The 18,529-nt window shown below is 42.1% G+C and overlaps 1 protein-coding gene and 1 long non-coding RNA gene across 6 annotated transcripts in view; one reads left to right on the top strand and one right to left on the bottom strand.

The window, feature by feature from the left end:
* CRY1 (cryptochrome circadian regulator 1) overlaps positions 1–783 on the bottom strand; it is a 95,776-nt gene extending 94,993 nt beyond the window's left edge. For 2 of the 5 annotated variants that reach the window (XM_082419424.1, XM_082419429.1), the window contains exon 1: positions 5–769. In XM_082419424.1, coding sequence (XP_082275550.1) covers positions 5–162 — 158 coding nt within the window. In that variant the 5' untranslated portion in view covers positions 163–769. Of the gene's footprint in view, positions 1–4 lie in introns of all 5 variants that reach the window. The other 3 variants (XM_082419425.1, XM_082419426.1, XM_082419427.1) reach the window with 3 other exon arrangements.
* A 276-nt stretch (positions 784–1,059) lies between these two features.
* The window catches only part of LOC309640624, an 85,305-nt gene continuing 67,835 nt past the window's right edge, over positions 1,060–18,529 (top strand). The window contains exon 1 of the long non-coding RNA XR_014252315.1: positions 1,060–1,131. This is a non-coding gene — a long non-coding RNA (uncharacterized lncRNA). The remainder of the gene's footprint in view (positions 1,132–18,529) is intronic.

Raw genomic sequence — 18,529 nt, 5'->3', positions numbered from 1 at the left:
TCACCGCCACCTGTTGATGCCAACATTGGAGGAGCCGGCGAACCAGGGGTCGAGGATGTAGACGCAGCGGATGGTGTCGGCGCCCTGAATACACTCCTTCAGGGCGGGGTTGTCGTGAAGCCGAAGCCCCTTTCGGAACCAGTGCACAGCATTCACCCCCATCCCGGGGACGCGGCGGGTGGCGGGGCGCCGCCGAGCTCCTCCGCGGAGAAATTCAGGGCAGGGGGGTCCGGCTCATAACCGACACCTCCGGCCGCAGGAGAATCGCCGCACCCAAGGAGTGAGGAAAGGGCGGCAGAGGGGAGGGAAGGAAAAAATGAGTCCGAGGAGGGGACCGGAGAGGGAGAGGGCGCTGGCGGCGCAGCTGGAAGATGAATGGAGGTTGCCCAGTCAGCGGAGTCCGGGTGTGACGCCTTTAGGAGCCGGCACCCGCCGCCACCTCCTGGACGAGACGCATAACTTCGAGGGCCCCGGACTGCCGGAGGGTGAGCAAGTTCCACAACACCGAGCCGACACGACGGCCCAAGCGGGTGCGGGCAGCCCCAGGAGGTTCGTCACGGAAACCTAGCCCCACCGAGGCGGCCCCCGAGGAGCAGACGGCCCGCCTGAGGCGAGCCGCCGACAGGAATGAGAGAGAATTCAGCCACTGTCGGCCACGCTGCCTCTCGGCCCGGGAAAGAGGAGTGAGGACGGAGCACGGAAGCGGTGGTCGAGGCCGCTGGACGGTTGGCGGCCGGTGACCGGTCCCGAGGCTGGCCGGGTGACTCCGCCGCCACCGCCGCGTCAGCGGCCTCGGCCCCGCCCTCGGCTCCTCATTGGAGGGGGCACTCCCCACGTGACCACCGGCACCTCACGTTTCTGAAGTGTGTTTACTACAGCGGCTCTGACTGGGGAATCTGCTTGCACTTCAGTCGCTTCTACGGGGCGACAGCTGCTCTATCTCAAAACCGTCGATCCTCGCCCAGACGCTAGACATTCTGCCTCTGCCCCTTTTCTCGGCTGACTGGTTGGTGTTGCCTGGAAGCGCCCACTGTGAGTAGAGGCCCCATGTGAGGGAAGGCTTAGCCCCGCCCTCGAGGGCCGTGAACGTCCACCATTGGCTGAGGTTCGCCGAGACCCGGATGAGCACGGGTATGCGGGGAGCTCGCGAGCGCGCGCTCTGCTCTGGAAGGCGCGCTTGCGCTCTCGCTGCGTTCCAGTGGGAAGGAGGGCGGGGCCGGGGGCTGGAGTGCGCTCCGGGATTCCTGCTGCGGGGTTCACGGAGCCCTGGAGACAGCCCGGTGTCTTCCAGGAGTCGGCGGGGCAGCCGGGCGGGGAGTGAGGGCAGGATAGGTTGGAAAGAGCAAAGTAGGAGGCTCCACGTAGACTTGGAGCCCAAACCATGTGCCAGCTTTAGCTGGAGAACCCAACTCTACTTTGGAGTGTGTAGAGCTGGCGCCCTTCTTCTTGCGGCCCTCGAGGCGTGGCACCTTTGCACGTGCTCTCGGGAAGAGGAGTAACTGGCGGGGCGGGTGCCAGGCATCCGTGGAATTCCTTAATATCGTCAACATGTCAGCCCTAGTTTCTTACACTTAGTGTGGTCTGCAGGGCTCTTCGTAATAGGGCCTTTGCCTACCTTTCTGGGGACAGTGAACTTAAGGCCATGCCATTCCTTAGACATGCAATGACCTTACATTCATTCAACAATCACTTACTGAATGAAACTGGCACTGTTCGAAGTGCTGCAGATACAAGGGAGAAAGAGACAAATATCTCAGCCCTCACAGAGTTCACAATCTGTCTCTTAACCTTTATATGTTCTATTTTTCCCTCTATAAAATGCTCTTCTTTAGAATCTGCTGCTCACTACAATCACCTTTGAGGTGGTTGTTATAGATTGAGTTGTGTACCTCTATAATTCACATAAGCCCTAGTACCTGTGAATGTGACCTTATTTGGAAATAAGGTCTTTGCAGATGATCAAATTAAGATGAGGTCATTAGGGAACCAAATCCAATGACTGGTATCTTAAAAAGGGGGAAATTTGGATGCAACACAGACCCACACACAGAGAGAAGGCCGTGTGAAGATTGGAGTTATGCTGCCACAAACCAAGGACCTACTCGAAGCTAGGAGAGTGGCCTGGAACAGATCCTTCCCTAGTGCCTTCAGAGGGAGAATGGCTCTGCCAACACTTTGATTTCAGACTTCTGGCCTCCAGAACTGTGAGACGATAAATTCCTGTTGTTCTAAGCCACTCATTTTGTGGTACATCACTACAGCAGCTCTAGCAAACTAATACAGCTGTAATGTAAATTGAGTCCTCCAGTGAGCCAATATGTCTGGAAAGTCTTCCCTAACCCAGCTTTTGTTGCCATAGGGAGGGCATAGCATCTTCTTTTTAGTTTCTTAAGAACATTTAAAATTATATAGTATATGAAAACCTGTTGTTCACTATGAAGTATTAAACAGTTATTTTTATCAGGGGGGATGAGCCTTGGTTAATTACCACACCCAGGGTCCCATCACTTTTGCAGAGGATGTGGCAGACAGAGCTGTGCGCTCATTTGGATTGCCTCATACTCCAGGGGCTATTGTACTTTTAAAGATACAGTGTTTCTAGTTCATGTTTCATTTTAGGCAGTTTGAAAGTAAGCAGATTCTGGGACTTAACCTGGTGGTGCAGTGGTTAAGACTCTGTGCTCCCAATGCAGGCGGCCTGGATTCAATCCCTGGTCAGGGAACTAGATCCTGCATGCCACAACTAAGAGCTCGCATGCTACAACTAAAAAAGATGCCGCATGCCACAACTAAAGATCCGGCATGCCGCAACTGAGACCCGGCACAGCCAAATAAATAAATAAATATTAAAACAAAAACAAACGAAAAAAAGTAAGCAGATTTTGTCTAAAGACGTAAGAATTATTTTAAGCATCTAAGTGAAACAGTGGGAGGTAGAGAGAATATTGATTTGTGTGGAGTTGGCTTATGTTCGCCAGTTGTCCATTCAATAAAGATGGGTTTTTTTTTTTAACAGACGGCTGTATGTGGGTGGGTGTATAACTTTCATTTACACATGAAAGTACTAACTTATTATGAAAATGTCAGTACTGTCAACTGTGCATTCCTCAAAGAGTAAAGGTTTTTTATGGCATGTAGGTTGTTACTTTAATATATTTTTGTAAGCATTTAATAAAAGCTATGACTTATTGAGCACCTACTATATGCCAGGCACTTTATATAGGTTATTATTAACCCTCAGAATAATCTTATAAGGCAGCTTATTATAATTTAGTAATAGTTTATGCCCACTTTGCAGATGAAGACGCTAAAGCTCAGAAATACAAATACGTAGTAAAACCAGATGAAAAACCAAGACTGTTTCTGAGGCCAGAGTTCTTTCCTTATCACATACCATCACTGACACCACCACTCCCTTTCTTTTTCAGAGTGAGTGTATATGTATGAAGAAGGAAAGAAGGGATGGGGAGCATTGCTGGGAATCTCTTGTGAAATTCTGGTTGGCTCCAACATCCTGGTGGTAGAAAGAGTATGGGACTAAGAGGAAGACACTGGGTTATATCTCAGCTCGCCGTTAATTAGTTAATGATCTTGAGCTAGTCATCTAGGCTTTCCTGGCTTGCTTAAAATGGGGGGATTGAACTAGATTTCTAAGTTTGCTATACTATTTTAAAATTCTAGGAGTCTATAAGCACAGCCCTGTCATGGGCTCAAAAATATCTATGAAGAGTCCTATTAAACGTTCTTTTAACTGCCCACTATGTTAGAAAAATCAATATCTCTTTGATTTCATGAGCACCCTTGATAAAACTGTGTCAGCCTCTGAATTGAAAGCCTGTGTCCTCCCTTGACCCTATCTTGTAGAGGTGATTTTGGGCATGTGTTATCAACACACAAATAATGAAGGAGTAGACAGTGTGATCAGCTCCCTCAGTCTTGATGTGATGTGAATATTAGGCTAGTAGTCCCTGGCTGAGTGACCCCCCCCAGCACTGGAGTCTTTGGGGGGATTGAATTTAAATGTGTTAAGGGATCTTTTTTTAAATTGAAGTAACATTGGTTTATAACATTATATGAGTTTCACGTGTATAATGTTATATTTTGATTTCTGTATATACTACAGTGTGCTCACCACCAAGTTTAGTTTCCATCCATCACCATACAGTTGACCCCCTTTACCCATTTTGCCTTCCCCCCAGGATCGTCATTTTTTTAATGACGTCATTCTCATATGAATATAAAATGAACACATGTCAAAGATTTCACTAAACTTGTTAATTAATGAGGGAACCAGTAAGATGTTACAATGAAATAAAAGGAGATTCCAAAGAGCAGTTATACATGTAGGCCATCAGGAATGCTAAAAGTGAATTTGCTTAATATATGCAAAACACTTCTACAGAGGGGTTGGGGGGAGGGAAATCAATTTCACTTTCACAGGAAAAATCCACTTACATGTCCATAGTTAACATTCTTTTGCATTGCATCGTTTATCTACAATTTACAGAATTGTAAAATAGTTTAAAGATAATGACAGGCAGAGAATAACGTGAAGGGTACCCCAAACAAGAGACCTAGTAATCTTTTTTGCCCATTTCAAAGTCATTCATAATTTTTGTCACCTACTCAGAGAGGTCTTCCCTGTCAGCCCATTCTAAAAAGGACCCCTTCTTAGTTTCTATTATAGTCCCCTGTTACTTTCATCATAGCACCGATTGTTATCTGTATTTTTTTGGTTGTTTACTTATTTATTGTCAGGCAATCTATGCCTGCCCCAATCCCATATGCAAACTCCAGGAGGGCAGATATTTTGATCTATCATGTTCCTCATTATACCCTTAGCACATGCCACAGTGCCCAGTACCCAACAGACTCTCAATCAATGTTCTTCTACAAATTGTGATAACACCCAGTTGATCACATGAACGCTGTACGTCATCCACATGTCAGTTATCAACTTATTGCCTCTCAGCTCCACATTCACCTTTTGTGCTTCCTCTGTGTTAATGGAAGTAACCTCTGTAAGGATTTCTCCTTCACCACTGGCACCATGTTAAACATTGCCAGTAGAGGGTGCTGGAGGGAAACTGAAGGAGGAAGGGGCTTCTCTTCCTGGTTCTGGTATGCTTGGTTTCTTTGTTGTTGTTCCATTGATGCCGCAGGCACTTGGGGGAGGAACATACATCAGGCTCTTAGGCTCTCTGGCTCTCCGTATCCACAGGTTCCACATCCACAGATTCAACCAACTGCAGATCAAAAATATTAAAAAAAAAAAAAAAAGATTCCAGAAAGTTTCAAAAAGCTAAACTTGACTTTGCTGTGCACAGGCAACTATTTACATATAATTTACAGTGTATTTACTTCTATTTACACAGCATTTACTTCGAATTATCCTGGCAGGGGGCAAGTGGGAAATGAGTGCCATATGAGGGGAATGAGAAAGATAATTATCTATCTTTTCTAAAATAAGAAGATAATCTCACCTACCCTTTTTGGATTAACTCCAGATTCCTAGATAAGCTTAGAGTGATCTGAGAGTAGAATAGACTGTGCCAACTTTCCATCTGAAATCTGGAGGCTGACCCCTCACGGAAGTCCCATTACCACTTTACTGTGACCCAGCCCAAAAGCCCATGAGGGATGCCATTGGACAGAGAGGGCCTGGGGAGCCCTGCCAAGCATCCTGCTGGCTAAGAGAACAGCTGGATTTTTCTAGACATCCCCTCTTCCTTAGAGGGCTTCCTTAGAGTTAGCTGAAAGAGAAAACCAGTTAACCAAGGGGTTTTGCCAAAGGGTACAGCATGTGCAAAATGTCACAAAAGATTGTGACCAAGGACTAGATGGAGATGTGGGCATCTCAACAGACGCCATCCCAGAGAGATAACGACATCTGAGGACCAGACAGGCTGAGACATTCAGCAGGTGTCAGTGTTGGCAAGTAAGGAATGACAGATCAATACTCCTTTGCACTGTCCTTTAAATATCTGGGAACTTAAATGCTACCCTAGAGAGAAGCAGAGAAAAGGAGATTTAAAAAAAATTTTTTTTTTTTTTTTTTTTTTAGAATTGATTGATTTTAAACTTGGGATGACAGGAAAATCCTGAATTGACCGACCAGTTTTCAACCAGTGAGCAGACTGAGACCTTAAGATAGAAACTACGTTTAGCTATAGAAAAATAAAGACAGTTACTTTTGGACCATGATTTGTGGACTGAAAAAATGTTATACTTACTACAAAATCCAGCCAATTATTATAGAAACTCCAAAGACCTTACACAAGCTATCTGGCCGTGGAATCTGGTCTGCATCCCTATTCCTCTCACTCTCCCACTTACTCTCTCCTTGCTGTTCCTCAAGCAGGCCAAGAATGCTTCAAGGACTTTGCACTTGCTGTTTGCCTGGAATGTTGTGACCCAAGATATTCTCATTAATCCTTCCTCATTTCCTTCAGGTGTCTGTCCCAGTGTCACTTCCTTGGGGTGGCCTTTCCTGTCTACTGTATCTATACTTATAATTCTAAAATCCCCTCACCCACATTTATGTTTCTTCTAGTACTCATCGGTCTATGAATTATATATTTATCTATTTGGTTACATGTCTGTATTAGTCAGCTTGGGCTGCTACAACAAAATACCATAGACTGGTGGCTTAAACAATATATTTTCTCACAGTTCCAGAGGCTGGAGGTCCAAGATCAAGGTGCTAGCATGGTTGGGTTCTGGTGACAGCCCTCCTCCTGGTTTGCAGACTACCTTCTGTTGTATCCTCACATGGCAGGGAGAGAGAGAGAGGGAGGTGGAGAGATGGGGAGAGAGAACTATCTGGTGTCTCTTCTTATAAGGACACTAATCCTATTGGTTCAGGGCCCTATACTTAGACCTCATTTAACTTTAAATACTTCCAGGAAGACCGTACCCCTACCTCCAAATACAGACACTTTGGGGGTTAGGACTTCAGCTTACGAATTTTGGGGGGACACATTTCAGTCCACTCTATAGAGTAAGCCCCATGCTATGGGCTGGAATGTTTGTGTGTGTCGCCCCCCTCCCTGCCCCCAAATTCATATGTTGAAATCCTAATCCCCCTAATGAATGGGATTAGTGATTTATAAAGGAGGCTCCAAGGAGCTCCCTAACCCCTTCCACCACCTGAGGGCACAGTGAAAATTCGGCAGTCTGCAAGTGGGAAGAGGGCCTTCCCCAGAGCCTGTGCTGGCACCCTGATCTTGGACTTCCAGCCTCTAGAACTGTGAGGGATAAATTTTTGATGTTTATAACCTATCTAGTCTGTGGTATTTTGTTATAGCAACCCAAAGGAAGTAAGACACCCCACAGTATTTATAGAGTGAATGAATGGATAAATACCCTAAATAATATTAATAATATCCAAGATCAATTCAGTCCTTAATATGTGCCAGACACAGAACTACTATAGTAGGCACTGTGCTAAGAACCTTAGGTACGTGATTTAATTTTCACAACAGCCGTATAAAGTAGATATCACTGTTCCCATTTTACAGATGAGAAAACTGGGGCCCAAAGTAGTTAAGGCCTCATAACTTGCCCTCAAAAGTGGAAAAGGCAGGAAGCAGACCCAAGTTCTCCCAACTCCAGAGGCTGTGGGTTGCCCAGCATACTCTCCTGCTCTCACTGCCCTGGCATTTAAGTGCCTTTATATAGATGCAGGACAAGGACTATCAGAGTATGGGGAGAAGGCTGAGTATTTCTGGTTAAGATGAATCTGGGTAGGGTTTTTGTAGAAAGTAGCATTTGCACGGGGGGAAAAAAAATTAAAGAAATGAAGAAAAGATTCCAAAGGAGTAGATAATTGTGCAATATAAGGCAATATATTTATTTAAAATAAGACACCGATGAAAGAAATTTCATGTGCTATAAGACACTGATGAAAGAAATTAAAGATGATACAAACAGATGGAGAGATATACCATGCTCTTGGATTGGAACAATCAACATTGTGAAAATGACTATACTACCTAAAGCAATCTACAGATTCAGTGCAATCCCTATCAAACTACCAATGGCATTTTTCACAGAACTAAAACAAAAAAATTCACAATTTGTATGGAAACACAAAAGACCCCAAATAGCCAAAGCAATCTTGAGAAAGAAAAACAGAGCTGGAGGAATCAGACCCTCTGACTTCAGACTATACTACAAAGCTACAGTAATCAAGATAGTATGGTACTGGCACAAAAACAGAAATATAGATCACTGGAACAGGATAGAAAGCCCAGAGATAAACCCATGCACATATGGTCACCTTATTTTTGATAAAGGAGGCAAGAATATACAATGGAGAAAAGACAGCCTCCTCGATAAGTGGTGCTGGGAAAAGTGGACAGCTACCTGTAAAAGAATGAAATTAGAACACTCCCTAACAGCATACACAAAAATAAACTCCAAATGGATTAAAGACGTAAATGTAAGGCCAAACACTATAAAATTCTTAGAGGAAGACATAGGCAGAACACTCTATGATATAAATCACAGCAAGATCCTTTTTGACCCACCTCCTAGAGAAATGGAAATAAAAACAAAAATAAACAAATGGGACCTAATGAAACTTAAAAGCTTTTGCACAATAAGACGAAAAGACAATCCTCAGAATGGGAGAAAATATTTGCAAATGAAGTAACTGACAAAGGATTAATCTCCAAAATTTACAAGCAGCTCATGCAGCTCAATATCAAAAAAACAAACAACCCAATCCAAAAATGGGCAGAAGACCTAAATAGACATTTCTCCAAAGAAGATATACAGATTGCCAACAAACACATGAAAGGATGCTCAACATCACTAATCATTAGAGAAATGCAAATCAAAACTACAATGAGGAATCACCTCACGCCAGTCAGAATGGCCATCATCAAAAAATCTACAAACAATAAATGCTGGAAAGGGTGTGGAGAAAAGGGAACCCTCTTGCACTGTTGTTGGGAATGTAAGTTGATACAGCCACTATGGAGAAGAGTATGGAGGTTCCTTAAAAAACTAAAAATAGAACTACCATATGACCCAGCAATCCCACTACTGGGCATATACCCTGAGAAAACCATAATTCAAAAAGAGTCATGTACCACAATGTTCATTGCAGCTCTATTTACAATAGCCAGGAGATGAAAGCAACCGAAGTGTCCATCAAGAGATGAATGGATAAAGAAGATGTGGCACATATATACAATGGAATATTACTCAGCCATAAAAAGAAATGAAATTGAGTTATTTGTAGTGAGGTGGATGGACCTAGAGTCTGTCATACAGAGTGAAGTAAGTCAGAAAGAAAAACAAATACTGTATGCTAACACATATATATGGAATCTAAAAAAAAAAAAAAGGTTCTGAAGAACCTAGGGGCAGGACAAGAATAAAGACGCAGATGTAGAGAATGGAGTTGAGGACACGGGAAGAGGGAAGGGTATGCTGGGATGAAGTGAGAGAGTGGCATGGACATATATACACTACCAAACGTAAAATAGATAGCTCGTGGGAAGCAGCCGCATAGCACAGGGAGATCAGCTCGATGCTTTGTGACCACCTAGAGGGGTGGGATAGGGAGGGTGGGAGGGAGACGCAAGAGGGAGGAGATATGGGGATACATGTATATGTATAGCTGATTCAGTATATTATAAAGCAGAAACTAACACACCATTGTAAAGCAATTATACTCCAATAAAGATGTTATAAATAAATAAATACAGTGTTCATGTGGTAAAGTAAGTGTATAGAGGAAAAACAGTTGTCAAGTATAAATTGAAAACCTAGTGAACAGTGACAGAAACCTGGAGGGTATTTGCTATAACTGCAACATCAGCGTAGGAGGGCGGAGATGGAAAGAGAGGGCAGAAAGATGGCACTGAACTGTGCTGCATATTGCTCAGAGCTATCGATGTGCTTTTAAAGGACTCATCTCCACAATTCTTTAGCATCTGATGAAGAATAAACCAGCCACTCCTGGGTTTGCTGTGTTGAGATGGTAGCACTTAGAGAAGGGTCAGGGTAGAAAAGTGGATTTAGGAGTTGCTTCATAAGTTAATCAAGGCCAAAGAAGTTCTGCTAGGAACTCTCTAAAGAAAATACTCATAAATGACAAGTGTTATGAACTCAAGGCAGAAGAGGGAAGAGCAAGTCTTTTGTCCTTAAAGCTAGATTTTTAAGTAAGAATGGTTAGCAGAGAAGATTGAGGCAAGTGAGAAGAGGCAAGTTGTGGGAACAGGCATTACCCAACCTGGAACTTCCCTGACCCCAACCTCTCAGAATTACTGGAAAGCAAAGTTGCCTGGGGCAACCACCTGGTGATGCCAGCTGGTGGCTAGTGCAAGAACTACAGGCAGTTCTACAAGAATCCATATGTATGTTCAGAAAAATCTCCATTCTGCAAAGAAGCACAGTTAAAACAACATCTTATGGAAAATATTTGGTTGAGCCAGACCACTTAAAACGTATGCAACTTAATAACCACAGCACTAACAACAACAGAAAAACCCCGATCCTAATAAAAATACAATTAAAAGACAAGTTTAACCCCTATAAAGAAATAAGTAATTAGGGACTTCCCTGATGGTCCAGTAGGTAGGACTCTGTGCTCCCAATGCAGAAGGCCCGGGTTCCATTCTTGGTAAGGGAACTAGATCCTGCATGCATGCCGCAACTAAGAGTCCACATGCTGCAACTAAAGATCCTGCATGATGCAGCGAAGATGCCAAGTGCCGCAACTAAGACCCGGCACAGCCAAAATAAATAAATAAATATTAAAAAATGAAATAAGTAATTAAATATTGGGCTTTACTTTTAAAAAAATGAAGCTAGCTTGATGTAAAGGGTATAAGAACAGGTTGAATACACACTACTATATATAAAATAGGTAACTAATAAGGACCAACTGTATAGCACAGGGAACTCTATACAATACTCTGTAATGACCTGTATGGGAAAAGAATCTAAAAACGTGGATATATGTATATGTATAACTGAGTCACTTTGCTGTACAGCAGAAACTAACACAACATTGTAAATCAACTATACTCCAATAAAAATTAAAAAAAAAAAGAACAGGTTGAGGCTATTGATTTATGAAGACAAGAATTCAATATACAAAAATCAGGTAGAATTCCACCTCTTAGACCGAGGACGTGGCTAAATCAAGACAAGAGAAAAACATGGGCTGAATCATTGGTATTCTATACAGTACTGTATTTCTCTGTGGCTTGCTATATTCAGCTGTGTGCATCTATGTTGCCATTCGTCTGTTGTTACTTAGTGGAACAAAGTGGAGTAAATTTCGTGGAAGAAAATATTAACCTACTGGGTAAAATTTCATATGAGTCAACACAAATTTTGCCTATCACTGACATCATTTCTCTATTAGACAATCACATATAGGCTAATTTGCATGTCAGAAACACTTGTAGTGGAAGAGCTTGTAAGTCACTTTCCCTTCCCCAACAGTCAAGGAGAGCTTCACCTACTGAGCCTTCTCCCCACCAATCAATCCCCCACACTCCGCTCCCATGCTCACGTTTCCTCCAGTATTTGAAACTTAATTCCACCTCAGGCAAGCTCTTTATCACGCTTATTTAGCTGCTATGAATCTCAGACCACACAGCCATGTGTACAGAAAAATGATTTTCTACAAATCAGCTTGATTTCTCATGTCATGCTCCTACTCTGCCAAGTTGACAGGAAATTTATCACAGTCATTCTTGAAGCTCTCATATCTCTTCCCGGGAGTCATGGCAAGGTTATGTGGCCTCATGCAGGACCCACATTTTGGGGGTCCTCAGTCTACTTTCCATACTGGCCTCTGCAGAGATGGCTATTGTCGCTCTCATGTGGTCCTTTCAGATCTGGGTGCTGTCTACCAATTTTTGTGCTTCACTTACAGAATGATGGTTTGTTTTTTGCTGCTGGAATCTCCCCCAACCCCAGCCAGGCAGCCACTTCCCTAGGTTACCACTCCATCCCTCTGAGGCCTTGCCACCTCCTTGGGGCACTGCCACCAAGAAGCATGTGGGATCCCTGCTTCTCCTCCACTGCTAGGGACATTTCTTCTTTTTTTAAAAAAATTTATTTATTTTATTTATTTATTTTTGGCTGCATTGGGTCTTCGTTGCTCTGCATGGGGCTCTTTTCTAGTTGTGGCGAGCAGGCCTCTCACTGCAGTATCCTCTTTTGTTGCGGAGCACGGGCTCTAGGCGCGCAAGCTTCAGTAGTTGTGGCATGTGGGCTCAGTAGTTGTGGCTCGTGGGCTCTAGAGCGCACGCTCAGTAGTTGTGGCACACGGGCTTAGCTGCTCTGCGGCATGTGGGATCCTCCCGGACCAGGGCTCGAACCCCTGTCCCCTGCATTGGCAGGCAGATTCTTAACCACTGCGCCACCAGGGAAGCCCTGGACGTCTCTTCTTAGTCCCTGGTAATCTGAATCCCTCTTCTTGCTTCTCTGAGATAACTTTATTCTCCCCTTACACCCTAATCTCCCTCTTATCAGTTAAGAATCTTATAGTTGTAAGCAACAGAAAATACAGTTCAAACTGGCTTAAAAGCAAACATATTGGCTCAAATGACTGAAAATCTAGATGTAGGCCTGGTTTCAGGTTGGGATTCGGTCAGTCAAAAAAATTGATTGAAGTAGATTCCTATGTTCCTGGTCCTGTTAGAACTAGTGATGTAGGGGTGAGCAAGTGTTTTCTTTGCCCCTAGTCAAGCTGACACATGGTACAGAGACAGCTGTTCATCCCAAGCCCTGCTCAAGTTGCATACTTGTGAGTAAATTAATGATTATAGCTGTTTTAAGCCACTAAGTTTTGGAGCAATGAAGTATCATCAGATTAAAAATTAAAGTTGAATAAATATGGAAACTGCTGTTAGGGGACACAAGAGGATCTTCTGGGGTGCTGGGAATGTTCTGTTTGATCTGGAGCTGGTTACGTGAACACTCAAGCCGTACACTGACTCTGGCACTTTTCTGTATGCTATACTTCAGTGTAAAGTTTCTCGCTACATATGTCAAACTTGAAATCTTCAGAAATCGTTTTTTCTTATTATTCCATTTTTCCTTTATTATTTTTATATTTAATCCATTAAGTACAACATATTTAGTTCATACAGACTTCTATAACATATATTAGGTATAAAGCGTAATATAGTAAGTAATCATAAACCTACCATACAGCCCATCACTAATAACCTGCATCTAACTACGCATCCTTCTGCTATCCACTCCCTCTGTGAAATCTTTAGAAATCTTTAACTCCTCATTAAACCTGTTTTTCTCAAATGCTAAATTTCAAGATACATTATTTTCTTCAATTTTAGAGATTAGAGTTCCAATTCGAATTCAAAGCTATATTATAAATAGTTTTTGTGGAACAATTAGTTATATGCCCAATATGTGCTAGGCACCGAGAATAAAACTAAACACAAACACAGCCTTTGCCCTGGTGGAGCCCTGTGGGGCGGACCACATTGAAAAGGTATCACAACCCAGATGTGGGTCCTTCCCAACAGGAAGTTCATTAGAATGTGGAAGCTTATAAAGAAAGGAGTTAACCCAACTGAAATTGAAACTCAGACCTGAAGATTAAAGGTGAGGGGAGGGAGAGGGAGCTGGGCAGAAGAAATGACAAGGGTAAAGGTCCTGCAGTGAGACAAAGCAGAAGTGAAAGCATGCTGAAAAGTGGAGAGGGCAAGGCAGGGAATGGTAGAAAAGGAGGCTAGGGGCATAAAGAGATAAAGCAGGCCAGCAAAGGCCACATTTCAAGAATGAATTTTCTGGTGGAAAAAGGTTATCAGTGGTTATCAGTGGCTTTCAGACCTGCCTGCAAAGAAGTTCTAGGGAACAAAATCTACATTCAGGGGTTCCCCTTGGGATAACAGGATGTCAGAAATAACCTCCATACAGCAATGAGATAGGACCCTACCAATTCCCCCGCTACCACCACCACCTCAAGGGGGCAGAGGTTATAGCAAATCGAGGACAGGGTTTGGAGGTGGAGAGGTCAGGAATCACTGTACAGAGGTTCCGTGCCTTGGGCCATTGTTATTCGTGATTCCTCTCTTTCCCAGGCACACACTTCTTAATGTCCAGCCAGCTTCTTTCCTCTCCCATCACACACAGATGGCCATGGTCTTTCCTTCCCTAGAGCATGCTCTCTCCCCTTCCCCATTCCTTCTTTAAACAGAATGTAGTCTCAAAGTGTTGCTGGGACTCATTCTTTCCTTGAAGCAAATACACATCATTGTTAGCAAACTCAAGTTCAGCTGCTCTCCGCTCAAAAGCCTATAATCCAGGGACAAGTGTCAGTAGAAAGGAAAGGTGCTTTAGTCAGAAAAGCCTGCAATCTGCAGAGAAGGTGGTCTCTCACATCCAGAGACCAACTCTGAAGATTCTGCTCAGCCATGACAATTTTTAAAGGGGAAAGGGGGAAACAATCTCAGTTAATCATTAAGGTAGGAGATCAGAATCTTCACCATTTTTCCATTGAGTGTAGACCTGCTGACTTCTTCTGATCTCCCTTTGGATGCTGTCTTGCCCGTGTGGTCTGCCTGTAGATTCTCTAAGGGGAAGCTGCAGGTAGAGTCAGTCATTCTTTAACTACTTAATTCTTCACTCTTATCTCCTTTAAAAAAAATTATGTATTTATTTATTTATCTTAACTCCTTTTAATCCAGGAAAGGAATCAACAGGTTAGGCAAGGCGTTGTGTACATTCAGTAAAGGAAAAATCTGGAGTTAGGTTAAATGCTGCCTAGTGATCTCATCTTTATGATTAAGGTCTGAGGAAAACAGAGATGAAAAAACAGAAAACGGGCGAAAGAACTGCTTACATCATCCATAAGACTTAGAGACTGAACAGATAGTAGATGAAGACAAAAATTTGAAAATAATGCTCAGTTCAATCAAGCAGTAAAAAGACTACTTGAATCCACTTAAAGAGGTGAGGTAGCATGAGGGATGGGGTGGGTTGCAGACTCAAAGAATTAGACAGTGGTGTAATTTATACTCCTAACGTGGGTTCAGCAAAACCAACCATTTCCCTTGGAAAGATTTGGATTTAAAGTCCGCAGTTGGAATAAGTGACTAACTTTTAAAAAGGCGAGTGCATCTATTTTTGGTGCTAGAAAAATAACCCTGGAATTTGGATCCTGCCTTGGGCCAGAAATCTCTGGCAAGAAATCAATGCAACTTGCTTAGGATGGGAACATCAACTCATTTTGAGATGCTATAACAGTTCCCTTAGCTGTAGTGTGTTCATGTATTTTAGCCTTGGGAAGATTTAGAATTAAATATAGACAAGCAAGAGACCAAATCCACAGTATTAACACTTTTGTATTAAATTTAAGAACAACAGTCTGTATATTTGGTATTCACAGTATTTATAATGTTTGAAATAATTGGGTGTAGGAGAATGGCTGAGAGATTAGCCTCCCGATTCCAACTTGAAATGTGTTAACGGGGTAACTGACTTTAGATTTGTAATTTATCACTGAAAGATGTAAGAGGATTTTATGGTTTGCAAGCAGTATAGTATTGGAATGTTTAAGAGATTTGTTATATTTACAAATTTAATTTAGCCTGTAAGTACTGAGAATGTTTTGCTTGTCAGGGGAGGTGATAAACAGACTTTAAAAAAAAGAAAATTGAAAATGTTAAATTTATTAATGCAGTGTAAAGCATTTAGGGAAAATTTAATTAAACTAAGCTTGTAAACATAACTGGTTGAAGGAAGTTTTGTTTGTTCAACTTGAGAATATTAATCAAAGCCCCCTTATTAAAATGTACTAGACTTATTAATAAAATAATGAGATTTGTATGTTGAATTTAAAGGCTTAAGGAATATGGCTTTAAATTTTATCATTTAAAAAATTGAATATAAGTTTAAAAATCATCTTTTCTTTACATATCACCAACCTTCCACCTCTCCTCCATGGACCTCAAGCTAAAAGAGCAGTCTTCATTTTTTCCCTATGAGTCCTTACTAGTCAAAAGATTGATGAAAAGTAAAAAAGAGTGCTGTGATGAAATCCCAAGGAGAAGAAAACTGGGAGAGTGGAGAGGGAAGGAGAGCTTCTGAGACCATTAGGCCAATTTAGCTGGATCAGCTTTTCCTACGGGGCTATTTATGTATAAAAAACACGTGTGTTGTATCTTTCTGTGCCCAGGGCTCCCTTACATAATGAAACAGTATTGTTTCCAACAATTTTCAGTTCAAATGTAATTGATTTCTGCTACAATATGAATGAAACAGACTTAGGGAACTAGCCTGGAAACTATTTGACAAAACTGTTTTGATTGGAAGGGAATTCCATAACATTTTAGAACTATTAAAACATGAAACATTTTTAAGTTTGAGGTCAAATGTTGACTCACAAATGAGAGAAAAATGCAAGAATATCCAGGCGGAGTATTGTGAATTAGCTACAAATGACTTTCCCTGAGAGCTAATGATGCATCCTTTTGTATATGGCACACTTTAGAGTCTGTGAGAGCCAGTGTATGTTAGTGTTGCTGCTCTCACTAGAGCTTTTAAAGGACTATAGCTAATTTAAGTGTTGGCAAGGTGATATTGTAAAGTATTAATTAAAGTGTTCTCTCTCCTCAACCCCTACGAAAAAAAATCCAATCCTGAATTGGATTCTGGAACAATAAAGAGACATTAGGTTAAAAACAAAGGAAATCTAAATAAACTTTGGACTTAGTTGATAATAATGTATCAATATTGGTTCAGTAACTGTAACAAATACACCCAATTAATGTAAGATGCTAATAATAGGGGAAACTGGGTATGTCTGTGGAGGCATTCAAGAACTCTTGTACCATCTGCTCATTTTTTTTTCTGTAAATCTAAAACTGTTCTAAAAGTAATGTCTGTAAGTTAAATCAAAAAAAAAAAAAAAGAAAGAAATCAGGAGACTGATAACACATAGAAGGCAGGATTGGGTTGACACTGGGCCGGGACACCTGAAGAGACTTCTGAGGTAGGCAGCAAAGTCCTATTTCTTAACTTGGTTAGTTGTTACGTAGATGCTCACCTTATAATAACTCATTAAGTTATACATTTGTTCTGTGTGGTTTTCAGTATCTGTGGTCTCATTTTTTTTCTTATAATATAAAAGCCAAAAACAAATAAACCAACAATGAGCTTCACCTGTTCCTTTTTACCTGTGTTGTTGTTGTTGTTGTTTTTAATGTGGCTACTAGAAAATTTTAAATTACATATGTGACGCACATAATATTTTTATTGGAGAGCTCTGCCGTCAAAGCTTCCAGTGTCAGAATATTGTTACATTTTGCCTTTGTGTGAACCTTTCATGCAAGATGCTTGTCAGGCTCTAAAAGGGCAGAGAGAAGGGACCTCGCTGAAATTACGGTGACTGGTCACATGATTTTTTCTGCCAGCTTGCCTGGAACGTAGATCATTGACAAAACCAAGCCCCTGTGCCCGAGGCACAGTGAGGCCAGAAATGTAAGAGTTTGGAGCAGAGAAAGGTTTATTGCAGAGCCAAGCAAGGAGAACGGGAGACCTGTGCTCAAAAGACCCAAACTCCCAGATGGTTTTCAAGGAAGAGTTTTTAAAGGCAATATTTGGCATGACAGCTGCAGGGTGTATGACTTTCTTCTGATTGGTTAATGATGAGGTAACAGGGTGGTGTTCTAGGAATCTCAATCATCAACCTTCTGGTTCCAACCAGTCTGGCGTCTCAGCATGTAGTTACCATCTTCCACCTGGGTGGGGGCTTTAATTCCTGCAGAAGATATGTATCAGATTGATAGGTATTGGGTTGGCCAAAAAGTTCATTTGGAAAAACCCGAACAAACTTTTTGGCCAACACAGTATATCCCTTGAGGAGGAACTGGGACTCGGTGGTATCACTGAACTATTGTTTCTTGACTGTTTTTCCTTTTGTTCCTGGATTCCCTCACTTCCCTTAAGATCATTACTGAGACCTGTTCAAGGGCAAGCATTGTGGCCAGGCTTAGATCACAAAATGGCTTAGGCAAAAATGGCTTCCTTTATGTCAAGAAAGCCACGCCTATTTCTCTTTCTCTGGAGACCCCCTACCCTATCTGCTAACAATGGTGAGGATACTAGTTTTTGAGGCTGCAAATGAAAGCTCTGTGCACCATCTGAAGAAGATGCTCTCTATTCTCTGAAGCAAACATAAAATTATTGCCATCGTTTCCATATTTTATTCTTAATATTTCTGCACGTACTTGCTGTCTCACACCATCACTGGAGAAAATAAAATTGTTCTTAAGTCTTGGGTCCATAAATGTGGCAATGGACCAAATTAATTGGCTTCTAAGATAACACAATTCCCTGCATTTCCATCTGCAATTCAGCTTTTGTGCCATGCACACCAATTTTAGCATCTTCCCTGGCTTATTTACAGATAAGAAACACTTGCTCTCTTAAGGAACATTGCTTTGGCTATTTCTTTGGCAGTTTCTGTCGTATGAACTACTTTCTCTGCAGGCAACCACTGGTGGTTTCTAAGCCCTGTTATATTGGT

The sequence above is a fragment of the Balaenoptera physalus genome, assembly GCF_965194825.1.
Source record: "Balaenoptera physalus genome assembly, chromosome: 13".
Lineage (NCBI taxonomy): Eukaryota > Metazoa > Chordata > Mammalia > Artiodactyla > Balaenopteridae > Balaenoptera > Balaenoptera physalus.
The sequence above is the reverse complement of the archived record's forward strand: the minus strand, read 5'-3'. Positions and strand labels throughout refer to the sequence as shown.